The sequence below is a fragment of the Electrona antarctica genome, assembly GCF_951216825.1.
Source record: "Electrona antarctica genome assembly, chromosome: 12".
Lineage (NCBI taxonomy): Eukaryota > Metazoa > Chordata > Actinopteri > Myctophiformes > Myctophidae > Electrona > Electrona antarctica.
The window spans coordinates 15,631,508-15,644,934 of NC_136793.1; the positions used below are offsets into that span (position 1 = coordinate 15,631,508).

General features: G+C 42.1%; 1 protein-coding gene across 1 annotated transcript in view; it reads right to left on the reverse strand.

Moving 5' to 3' along the window:
• adgrv1 (adhesion G protein-coupled receptor V1) overlaps positions 1–13,427 on the reverse strand; it is a gene marked incomplete at its 5' end in the record, with an annotated part of 297,728 nt that overhangs the window by 163,174 nt on the left and 121,127 nt on the right. The window contains 4 exon segments of the mRNA XM_079516851.1: positions 7,670–7,855; positions 8,310–8,448; positions 8,743–8,866; positions 12,542–12,665. Coding sequence (XP_079372977.1) covers positions 7,670–7,855; positions 8,310–8,448; positions 8,743–8,866; positions 12,542–12,665 — 573 coding nt within the window.

The window sequence follows — 13,427 nt, forward strand, 5'->3', positions numbered from 1 at the left end:
CAACAGGAACCTGAATACATTTCTATTCAACAGGAACCTGAAGACATTTCTATTAAACAGGAAGAACCTGAAGACATTTCTATTAAACAGGAAGAACCTGAAGACATTTCTATTCAACAGGAAGAACCTGAAGACATTTCTATTCAACAGGAAGAACCTGAAGACATTTCTATTAAACAGGAAGAACCTGAAGACATTTCTATTAAACAGGAAGAACCTGAAGACATTTATATTCAACAGGAAGAACCTGAAGACATTTATATTCAACAGGAAGAACCTGAAGACATGTCTATTAAACAGGAAGAACCTGAAGACATGTCTATTAAACAGGAAGAACCTGAAGACATTTCTATTAAACAGGAAGAACCTGAAGACATTTCTATTCAACAGGAAGAACCTGAAGACATTTCTATTCAACAGGAAGAACCTGAAGACATGTCTATTCAACAGGAGGAACCTGAAGACCACCCACACCTCAGTAAGTTCATTGTGCTCTCTATTTCTATCATTTGGTGTTTTAGAGCTGCCGCAATATCTCATATTCACTAAGAAATAGCCAATCAAACAAGCCAAACATATACAGTATGTATTAATTTGTATGATGTGGCGCTGTAGGCTGTAGGAGGTGAGGCGTCAATAAATGCGTCTGTCGGTGTGAACTGTGTGAGATGACACAGTCTCAGATCTATGATTTAACCTCTTGAACCCTAGCTTTCTGGGGGTGAACGTTCGCTGAACATAGCCACTCTACAAGCTCACGATGTCTCACGTTGCGAACCATTGTGAGCTATTGCTGGAGAAGAGATTTGGTGTAGGGGGGGGGGGGGGAGCAGACCAAGCACAACTAATTATTAGTTCACTGAGGGTTAGCTCACTACAGTATGTATATCAGGTTTAATACAAGCAGATATGGTAAACAAACACAGACCAGACCCCATGAAACTATTGCAGAAGCAGTCGTGCTCGTCTCATGCTAAAAAAAATTGCCAGGTGCTTTACTAAGGATTGTATGGACGACCGTAGTCACGACCGTTTCATAATTGGTTGCCTCTAGGCTGCGTGTGCCACACACACACACACAACACACACACACACACACACACACACACACACACACACACACACACACACACACACACACACACACACACACACACACACACACACACACACACACACACACACACACACACACACACACACACACACAAACTTAAAATGAGAACATCATCAGTTAATATATTACAACACAGCTTGCATGATATTTCTATAATCATTTCATGGTTTCTTTATCCCTCATTTTCTATCTATCTAGATGTCTGTCCCGCACAAATACCAATTGTGAAGAAACATACCCACAGCTGTGACCTGTGTGGGGAGAAGTTCAGGAGAAGCTTTGATTTCAAACGTCACCAGAGAAGTCATACAAGAGAGAAGCTCTACCACTGTGACCAGTGTGAGAAGAAGTTCAGCCATGGAGAGAGTCTCAAAAAGCACCAGACAAGTCATACAGGAGAGAGGCCCTACCACTGTGATCAGTGTGAGAAGAAGTTCAGCCATGGACAGAGTCTCAAAAAGCACCAGAGAATTCATACAGGAGAGAGGCCCTACCACTGTGACCAGTGTGAGAAGAAGTTCACGGATAGACATAATCTCAAACAGCACCAGAGAATTCATACAGGAGAGAGGCCCTACCACTGTGACCAGTGTGAGAAGAAGTTCAGCCATGGACAGAGTCTCAAAGAGCACCAGAGAATTCATACAGGAGAGAGGCCCTACCACTGTGATCAGTGTGAGAAGAAGTTCAGCCATGGACAGAGTCTCAAAAAGCACCAGAGAATTCATACAGGAGAGAAGCTCTACCACTGTGACCAGTGTGAGAAGAAGTTCACGTATAGACATAATCTCAAACAGCACCAGAGAATTCATACAGGAGAGAGGCCCTACCACTGTGACCAGTGTGAGAAGAAGTACACGTATAGACATAATCTCAAACAGCACCAGAGAATTCATACAGGAGAGAGGCCCTACCACTGTGACCAGTGTGAGAAGAAGTTCACGTATAGACATAATCTCAAACAGCACCAGAGAATTCATACAGGAGAGAGGCCCTACCACTGTGACCAGTGTGAGAAGAAGTTCACGGATAGACATAATCTCAAACAGCACCAGAGAATTCATACAGGAGAGAGGCCCTACCACTGTGACCAGTGTGAGAAGAAGTTCACGGATAGACATAATCTCAAACAGCACCAGAGAATTCATACAGGAGAGAGGCCCTACCACTGTGACCAGTGTGAGAAGAAGTTCACGCATAAAGGTAATCTCAAACAGCACCAGAGAAGCCATACAGGAGAGAGGCCCTACCACTGTGATCAGTGTGAGAAGAAGTTCGCGACTAGAAATAATCTGAAACAGCACCAGAGAATTCATACAGGAGAGAGGCCATAAAGGTAATCTCAAACAGCACCAGAGAAGCCATAGCACTGCAAGCAGTGTGAGCAAAGGTTCAGCTCTAGAGGAGGTCTAGCTAAACACCAGATAATTCATTCACAAAACTACCGCTACTGTGACCGCTGTGAGAAATTCTTCGGACATCGCAGATCCTTGAAGAAACAATTGTTTTATCTGGCAATTTGAAGAACCTCCAGAAAATTCAAACTGGAGAGAAGCCCAGCTATTGTGAATGGTGTGTGTGTTCTTAAAAAAAACGTCTTCAACAGCAATAAGTCCCTCCGTGTTTACTGTTCACCGAGCAAGACGATTTGGCTAACATATCGACCATTATTTTACTTTTTGAGCGGTGCTATAGCTGCTCCAACATGTGGTGTTGTGTGTTTGGGTGTATATGCATTATCATTCCACCCGCTGTGACGTCATGTGGGTCAGCATCAAGGCACCACTCACTTCACACTGGGTGTGATTTTTATCGACAACGTCGGCATCAGCAGTTATGTCCAGTTCAGTTCAGTTCATTATTTTCGGATTTTGGACACATAACATAAAAGTGTAATACGTTTGGCCAATTGCCAGTGATTCACATGCTGCTGTTGCTGCTACAGCATTGTCCCAACAATGTCCCAAAAAGGGAAGGGAGAAACATTGAGCTTCCCTATAACCCTGGTTATGATCTTACATTACCATTTGAAGAAAGGTTACTTGCTTCATTGCACTTCTGCGCTGCTTAAGGAACTCGCCTATCGGCTTGTGCCTGCAGCATCGTAGGCATGCCATTAATGACGGTAGCGCACACCCTCTCGTGTAATATTGCTTAATTACTTGCGCAAGCAGAGCGTGCAAGTAATGTTATCAGTCAGGTGCTATGATGCGTATGTCCCTTAGCAGCTATATATATATGACGTCATATGCTGGCACGGTACATACGGAAGCAGACCGTGTAGGTATGTTTTCCGTCATGCTACGAAGCGTATGTCCCATGACGTGATGAATATATGTACCAATGCCAGGGTATAATTGGTTATCGATGGTGACGTAACGATGACATGTTTCAGTGTCGGGTGGACTAAAGGTAATGCCCCTATGTATACATGTATGTAATCTGACACCACTGCCATAACAGGCATAAGTAATCATTACCATACTTCAAAATACTACGTTTTTTCCTCCAAAAGCAAGGTACGTAGCAAATAGCTAAACCTAATAATTCAATATTGCAAACGTTCTTTCACAGAGAGGCTGAGATTTGAAAGTTTGTAGCGGTCTACAGTACTTGCACGCTCTGCTTGCGCACTAGTAGGCCATTTATGGCCTACTTGTGTGCAACAAGCAAGTAGGCACTCGACAGAGTGCAGTTCTAGTTATTATATAGTTCTGTCGGGCAGAAAGCTCATATTCCCATATTTCAACTTGTTTTTTTATTTTTTTCGTAAATTGATGCCCTACTTATACTTCATCATACAAGAGTGTTGCAGAAAAGTAGTGAAAATAGCAGATCTAGAAGCTCACAACGTAGATGGGCTATTTTCACTATTTTAATACATTCCATGCCGGCATGTTTTTGGGCACCTCGGTAGACCTTGCCACGCAAAAACTACAAATCGCGGGTCTTGTGACGCGCCATCTTGAACCGGAAGTATTAATCGCATGCGGTCCATCACTCAATTCGGACCTAAGCTAGCATGCCACACGCCAATATGATAACCTGGAGTGACGCGCAAGGCTTTAATTAACATCCTAAGATCATACTGTTTCTCATGTCACCAAATCTGAAGTTCAATTCCCAGATACAAGCAGCTAAAGATCGCGACCATTACAGGAGTGTATGGAGCGCGGATAATCGTTTTTTATTGATTTAAAAATGTTCATCCGTTACAAGATGGAGGCCGGTTTTAGGCGTAGGGCGTGAGGCTACGGTACAGTAACATGCTTAAACCAGTGGCATTAAAGTGAGGGGTTTTCTTAACCGTGTTTAGACGTGCATGGCACGGAATTAAGATGTTTTTTTTAAATAATAATAAAAAAAGACCAGTTTCGGACAAGTTTCCGTCAAACAGCTACGAAATGAATACAATATGTATCTTATGATTCGTTCCGCTGTAGCCCTATACAATGTGCTATGACAGTTTTAGATTAGATTAATGTTGATTATTAAAGTTTTTGTCAGTCTTTTAAATACATTTTCATGTAGTTTTAGTGACATTTTAGTCTTAGTGTTAGTCTATTTTTTTCGACTAAATCTACAGTTAATTTAGTCTACTACAATGTATTTTGGCAGGCTTTTGTGTCGTCATAATGGCTGATTTTAGACTTGGTTGCGTGCTAATAGCAGACCAAGCATTAGTTCTATAACTTCTATTCAATCTCTTCTTCACTAGTCCCTCCCTAACATTTTAGTCTAGTTTTGTTGATGTTAATTTGTTGACGAAATAATCAATATAATTACTGTTAGTTGTCATTGTAGCTCGGTTTTTAGATTTCATCACTGATTTTTTTTTTTTCGTCATAGTATTAGTCGACGAAATCAACACTGCCTTAGATCATTCTGTGTGTGAATGTTAATGCATATTATCCTCATAATGTGTCTTTACATACGCCTAGGGCTACAGTATATCTTGCGCCACCCCTTAACCCTTATCCCATTTTTTACTATTAAATAGTATTTTAAAAAACCTTTTAAAATAGTTAAAATAGTCGATCTACAAGCTCACAACGTCTCGATGTAGATCGGTTAGTTGAAAATGTTTTTCAAAATAGTAAAAAATAAGGTTTAAGGGATAAGGGTGGCGCAAGATAGAGCCCCTAATGTTTTTTCTGCTTATGTTTAAAGGGATATTTCACTTTAAGTCTTCAGCCTTCATTTTAACCCTGTTAAGCCCAACACACACCGTCTGTGAAGCGGGTGCGCAGCGACACGGCACAGTATTGCCGCGCGTCATAGCCGCACAGCAACACCCACAGGACGCGGCGCGCTACCGCACGGCTGGCCAGCCACGCCCACGGATTCCCGGATGGAGGCCGCGCGGCAACGCCTGGAAAATAGAACAGCGGCGTATCGGAGCGTCAGGCGAGGCGTGAACGCGTGCCAGCGCGCGTCTGACGCCGCCGGTGTGGGATAGGTTCATTGAAAATAATGGAGACGGCTGTTTTGACGCGCGGCGTTCAGACGGTGTGTGTTGGGCTTTAGATTCATCTCCTTGGTTCTGGTGACTCCTAACACCGTGAGGTGCCAGTGTTTTTTAATTAGGCTTTTATCATTTACTTTTAATAAAAGGTGAAATATCCCTTTAATATTATTCTATTCTTGTGTCGCTATATCCAAGTTAAATGTACAGTGTGTGATTCTGATTCTGATTAAACTATAACCCGAAATTAAAATAAATTAAAATAACTTATTTTTCTTTGTTTTACATTAATGTTGTTCAAAACAAGTCTCCAAAGTGAAACTGGGCTTTGCCTCTGATGCCCAAAGTGTGTTTTGGGGGGGTATTTTGTTTGTAGGCCTAATGGCCTTCTCAACACCTGTGGCCCTTGACATTCGACCGATCAAACTATAAATGCACCACGTCTGTCTGTCTGTACGGTTGTAAACCACGTAACAAATTTGACACACACATTCCACACCACCAGTACAGTGCCCGGCCTTGAGTCTGTGGGATACACCGTTGTCCAGAAACACCACAAAAGGCTCTGGTCAGGCTCTGCCAGTGCACCTAATGAGCCTAAGTCCCCTCACCTGTAGAATTCCTAGCCTCTGCCTCAGCCAATTGATTGCCATGGCAACCCCACATCTGCCAGTTCACTTTTCACAGTCAGTTTGCACTCTCCAGACACAGGCAGACAGGCAGATACAGAGATCTCCATATACAGTATGGGCACAAAAGGGACACAGACAGATAGTTAAAACGGGTGCTATGACAACGGGTATTATGGTTAAGTTGCATCGTTCCCAAGTAGGCCGGTGGCCGACGGGTACAGGTTCACATTCATAATACATTTTTAGCTTGGTCTGTACAGTCAGGCTAATAGGTAATTTCCAATCAATGTGATGATTAAGTAAACTGGCTCCTCCTCGCTTTACTTTGCTCTCAAATTAGCCCCGTTCGGGACCCTATTTAGCTTTTTTGTATTTGAGAAGGCAGTACCTTGAAAGTCAATCCAATCTCCCTGGTACGCTATGCACAGGTACAACTGTCTGTTCATGGACATTTGATGTTCAGTTCTGAGGGAAAATCAAATAACGGGCTATATGCACATAGGTCAACAGTGTTGCTGAGATACCGCCTTCCCAAACACAAGCCCTACCCACCTCTTTGTGGTGGAGATGTAGGAGGCAGACTCAGTAGTAGTTCTCAAAGGGGGTATGTGCACCCCTAGAGGTACGCAGAGGTACTACAAAGGGTACGTTGACAATGAATGGAGAATTTACGTCATATGTGTCTGAGCAAATAGACATGTTATGTCATGATGTACGATGATAAGAGCGCCCCTCACTTCACATGGGTGTGATTTTTTCACGTCTAGGTAACCTACAAGCGTAGAGATTTAAATTTGTGAAATTGTCCGTCATGCACTGGACTGAGTTGGATCTGTACTTTTTCGTCTACACTCTATGCCAAAAATTGCAGATCTACTATTTTTGGCAGAATCTTCCCCCTAGGATGCCGGGGTACTAGTGGTTAACAAAAGTGCCATTTTAAGAGTTTATACATCATTTTGATTATCGCGATAATATCATTATTCACAATTAATTTGGCCACAATAAACATGACGTGAAATCGTCATACGGTGCCATCCCAACTGCACAGTGCACACACACAGTTTGTCCCCTAACTCAGTGGTTCCCAAATTGACACAAATTAGCCCACAGACCCCCATTTGGAAAGATATGCCAGGGACCCCCATAAGAGAAGGTTTTCACGGCTCTAGCAGTGATTCTCAACCCGTTTCATTTCAAGGAACCCCAGTATGCATATTAGTCTACAGACCCCAATTTAATGGCATTTCTATCTCTGAGATCCCAATTTATAATGTAAAATCAATGTTATTTTAACTCTGAGAGTATACAAATGAAACCAAATGGACCCTAAAGGGTCCATTTGGTTCCATGTATACACGAGTATACACGAGTTACAGAGTTACAGGGTCCATTTGGTTCCAAACTATTTAGCTCGGGACCCCCTGGAACCACTGCCCTAACTGCTGAGCTCACCGTTCCCTGGTCCTCTGTGGCCGTGAGGCGGCGCTGGGCGAAGGAGAAGAGGCCGTGGGGGTTGTCGCTGGCTGCCACGGTGAGCGTGGCGAGCTGGGCAGAGGGGCTGACGCCCAGGCCCGGCGTGGCCGAGGTCAGGGTCAGCTGGTACACACGCCGTTCCTCTGGGACCTCGTCATCCAGGACCTTAACGGAAAGAGAGTAGTACAACATCACAAGCAGTCCATTAAAGACGAATACAATCAGGCCCGGGCTTGCCTAGCGGTCCGGGCACCTAGGCTGCTAATCCAGCCTGACAGCGTGTCGCGGGTTCGACTCCGGATTGCGAAGACCTTTGCTGCGTGTCACTGCCCATCTCTCTCCCCCCGCTTCCGGTCAGCTTATTGTACACTATCAAATAAAGACATAAAAAGCCCCAAAAATATGTAGAAAAAAAAAGAAAAAAAGTGAGAAATAAAATATCATGACTGAAAAGGTTTGTATGGCCAAGTCCTACTCCTAATGTGGGATTTGAGACTGAGAGACACACACACACACACACAATGTGGAAATACAAGCGGTATTTCCACATTGCAGTATATTGGTACTTTTACTTCCATCAGAGTACTTTTCCCACCACTGTCGGTGTGTGGGGCTATACCTTGAGGACGATGGTAGTGGCTGACTGTCGGTCTCTCATGGTCACCGTACCAGAGATCTCCTCAAACTGCCAGGCCTCGGCGGGAGAAATGCTCCAACTGAACTGCACCTCGCCGAAGATCCCCGGGCCTCGCACCACACTGGTGAGATTAGATACAAACCACGGAAATGTGCGTGTTAAAAACGCACAAGCACACATGTGTGCACGCACACATTTGCAAAGTAAATGAGCAAGTTGGCAACGACAAAATCAACACAAACCCTGTGTTTCTATTTCTGTTGCCAGCGATATTGTGTTTGCAGGGCTGTAACTCTGCATTATTTCCTGAACGATTATTCTATTGATGCTTTTTGAAAACCGATCATTTGATAATAATAATTTTATATTGATCATGTTTTGGAGGAACTGTTGCGGCCCCAGATGTTTGTCTCACCTGATAACAGCGGTCCCATTGTAGTCTCCCTGGGGTTCTCCCAGGACGACATCTCTGGAGGCCTCCACGATGCCAACCATCCCCAACGCAGCCTTGTCCCCTTGTATGGTGACAATGGCCACGCCTACAGGAACACATGCAGCACAGACAGCAGCCGGTCATAAACCAGTCATTCATAATTATGTTTCTCCTAGTTAAAAGACAGCATAAATCCAAACAAGAATAAAATGGCTAGTGCAAAAAAAAAAAAAAAAAAAAAAAGAGGAATTCATATCATGAAAAGAAGCTTAGCCAGATAACAGTATAAAAACTGAATATAGATTTCATGTCATCTATTTTTTATGCATATGAATGCATACAGTATACCCCTACTACTACTACTAGGGACACTGGAGTTCAAAAGTCTGATCGCCTGGGGAAAGAAACTATTCCACATCCTTTCCATCCTGGCACTGATGCTCCTGTATCGTTTCCCAGATGGCATAAGGGAGATCAGGCTGTCAGAGGGGTGGATGGTGATGGTCCCGCTGATATCCACACCACTACTGCACATTAAATTAACCATGATCGTCCGATCATTCATATTTAAAATGTGATTGCATTGTGAGCTTGTAGGTCGACTATCTTCGGAACACAAAAAAGTATCGGTTAAAATGCACGTCAACTAGTGACGATCAGCAGTTTTATTCACAATTTCACATCCATCATGAAGGTACAATGAATGGAGTGAAAGACTTCATATTTTGCTCATAGGAGATGCACTGCACAAACTGTATTTAAGTCTGCAAAGATTTAAATACATCATTTTTGTTAATTAGCAGAAATATATAAAGCCAAAACCTACAAACCTACATCAACAGTTTTCAAACTCAATGAATAATCATGATGATGATATATTTATCAATATTTATCAAAAATGATCATTCTGGCAATAATGTGCAGCCCTATAATATAATGTTAGTTTCATTAGATCCAAGGCAGAACACATATAATATAATGTTAGTTTCATTAGATCCAAGGCAGAACACAAATAAACATGCTCTGAGATCTTCAAGCTATGCCCTGGTGCAGAAAAGGTCATGGACCACTGTCATAAACCAGGGGTTCTCAACCCATGGGTCGCGACCCCTCGGGGGGTCGCCAAATTATTTTAGGGGGTCCCCAAAATATAAAAAAAAAAAAAAAAAAAAAAAGATTATTTTATTTTATTTTATTTTCACGATTTTTCAAAAATAGCAGACCTACAAGCTCGTAGCGCGCCACTCGGTGGCGCGCTATGAGCTTGTAGATCTGCTATTTTTCAATAGCTAAATTATAACAATGCTTAAAACACCAAAAGGGGTTCCCGCCCAAAATGGTTTAAGGTTATTGTAGCAGTCAATTTATATTGGGGGTCGGGAGGGGGCGGGGCGGGGGTCCCGAGACATTGCCAAAGCATTTCCGGGGGTCCCCGGCCAAAAACGTTGAGAACCCCTGTCATAAACAACAGATTGTACACACTGGGCTGAATTCACTGAGCTGTTTACACACATATTTAGGGTGTAAGGGAAATTTAGTCATCCAGAATAAGGCATTCTAATGACATACAACAAGCTTTGGTCCCATGTAAGTCTGCATCCGAGCAGACTTGACAAAGAGAGGCCATGCACAGAATTCACAAACAAACTACGGAATCCGACTACTAGCGCGAGAAGTTTGGAAATTCCTTTACACCCAAAATATGGGTGTAAACAGCTTAGTGAATCGGGCCCAATATCCTCACCACTGCTCTACCCCAGGGACAGTGTTGCCATGTCCACATAAGCAACTTTGGGCTTGTTTTTCTTTAAAGACACTCTTAAATATTGGTGGTTTAGTTGCATGGTTTGGCTTGCTTCCTAATGTCATTTCAATCAGTGGTTCTCAGGTTATGTTTGCCTACGGAGGCGAGGTGGTCTCTCTACACTTCCATTCAGATCCTGGTGACAGGTACAGTAACCCTAACCCTAACCCATTTACCTGTACTTAAGTACAATTTGGAGGTATTCGTAATTTACTTGAGTATTTCCATTTTCCAATACTTTTACTTCTATGCATCTTAGATCTATTGTACTTTTACTCCACAATTTTTTTTGTTACTTTGTAGATTTAGATTATTACTACAACCTACATTAACCACTTCAGCCCTACTGTATATACAGATCTACAAGGTCACAATGCGTCGCATAAAGATTTTTATACATTTGAAAACTTGAAATGGGACATTCTTCATAATGAGTACTTTTACTTTTTGGTACTTTAAGTACATTTTGATGGCAATACTTGTGTACTTTTACTCAAGTGCATTTTTAATTACGGATTTTTTCTATATTGCAGTATTGACATTTTTACTTAAGTAAAACATTTGAGTACTTTTTTTCCACCACTGTTGACAAAGAAGCAGTCACTGGATGTGATGACATACAGTTGGAGGCCATCGATATTGTCCTTTTCTTTTTGCTGAGGTTTGCGTGATCTGCGCAAAAGGACAGTTAACCCATTTTGGGCGGGAACCCCTTTTGGTGTTTTAAACATTGTTATAATTTAGCTATTGAAAAATAGCAGATCTACAAGCTCATAGCGCGCCACCGAGTGGCGCGCTACGAGCTTGTAGGTCTGCTATTTTTGAAAAATCGTGAAAATATTTATTTCAGAAAACTGGAGGATTTAGAAGGATTTTTTAAAATGTTGAGGTCAGGCCTAAATGGGTCAAATGATAAGGGACAATATCGGTGGCACCCAACTGTACCGTAGCGTACACACTGTATGTAGTTTGAACATTGTTGACATTCTCTCCACGGGAGGAGACAACAGGCATGAAACTTACGGATTGTAGCTTTAATTGTTTTACATTTTTCCCATACCAAAAAAAAATAAGTTATTGTATAGCTTGGCATCATCATGGCAATACAAAACATTCTGATTCATTGCTTCACTGATTCATTGCTGGACTTTATGAAAAGAAACATTTGTGTTGGATGTGATTAGCACATTTAAATCATACAGATTTATGTTTTCGCTGCACGGCCGTGTGTGTGTGTGTTCCTGTAGGATTGTGTTCAGCGGTGCGTTACTACACACACAAACCCTTTAACCACTCAGACCCTCCATACTTGGCTAAACGGACCCTGGTTGCAATTGTATTATTTTATTTGTTTCTTTTTCCTCAATCTACACCAAATTTCTTCGCCAAAACTAGGCAATGTGCAAGCTCAAAACGCGTCGTGACACGTTACAAGTTTGCATACTTTCGTTTTTTTTCCGGAGCACATTCGAATCTCGCCCCCGAAAACCGAAAACTAAAACGAATAAAAAACTAATTATAACTACCGGTAAGCTTTTTCACAAAATAAAAACTGAAGGTGGTCAGTAGACCGAAAGCTTGCTAAATAAATACATTGATTGTGCGCAGATCTGAGTGTGCGGAGCTTCCCTTTATTTTTCACAAAATAATAAACTAGCTAACCCACTTCAATTAACCAATTAAAACAGGACTGAAATCGAAAAACAAAAAGTCAAAACAGACTAAAACTAGAAACTAATACAAACATTCTAAGCTATAAAATCTTGGCACTTGGTGCGCAGGTATTTCGATCTACAACAAATCTTTTGGCCAAAAATGTTATTGCATTACAGGTATTACTGATTTTGGCATAATAATAATCTTGTACTACCTGTACTGTTAATCGTATGAATTACGTATTCAAACAATCATCAGCTTGTAGATCTGCTATTTTGCCGAATGTTCAGTGGCGCATTACGATAGACATACAGTACAAACCGTTTAAAGGGTCAATGACGGCGACTCCGCTGGCGTCTGGAAGCAGCCTGACGCTGAAGCTCTCGTCTCCCTCCAGGACCGTGTCCGCCAGCACGCTGATGTCAAACATCTTCCTGGACTCGCTCTGTGGACGTTTGGAGAACATACTTTAGAACATTGCAGTCGAGGCAGAAACCTCTTATCTCCATATTCTAACCAGTGGAGTCAATTGGCTATGGCAAGCTATGGCAGCTGCGGCTTCAAGGGAAAATGTAGGAAAATATGCCAAATAAATAGGAAAATAACCGCACATAACCGCAAAAATAGAGGAAAATAGGCCAAAAAAGAGGCAAATAAACGCATGTAACCGCAAAATAATTGGTGCGCGACACATGCACGTGTGCTGCACGTCGTGAACTTGCCATACCTGACGCCACTAATTTTAACCGTTTGTGTATTCTGAAAGTAACACACCCCTACTGGCCCTACTTGATCAAAGTTTTGGACATGGATATACTGTATGAGGTTTCCACCCGACAGAGACGACAAGGAACGACAAGGAATGTGCAATTAAAATGCAATAAACACCAGGGATGATTCCAAAATGAAAATATGCCCAAAATAAACATGGCTGAATATCTATATGAAACGTAATCCCTTCTAGTTAAAATATACAACAGATCGGAAGTTTTCACCCCAAATGTTTTCAGCCCAGATATCAAATATCGTCAAATACTCCGGTCAACCAAGTACAGGGTTTAATAGGGTATTATTCTTATTGTTTGTACCTCAGTAAAGTGCAGGGTGCCAGTGAGAGGTGACAGGTCGTATAATTCTTATTGTACCTAAGTAAAGTGCAGGGTGCCAGTGAGAGGTGACAGGTCGTATAATTCTTATTGTACCTCAG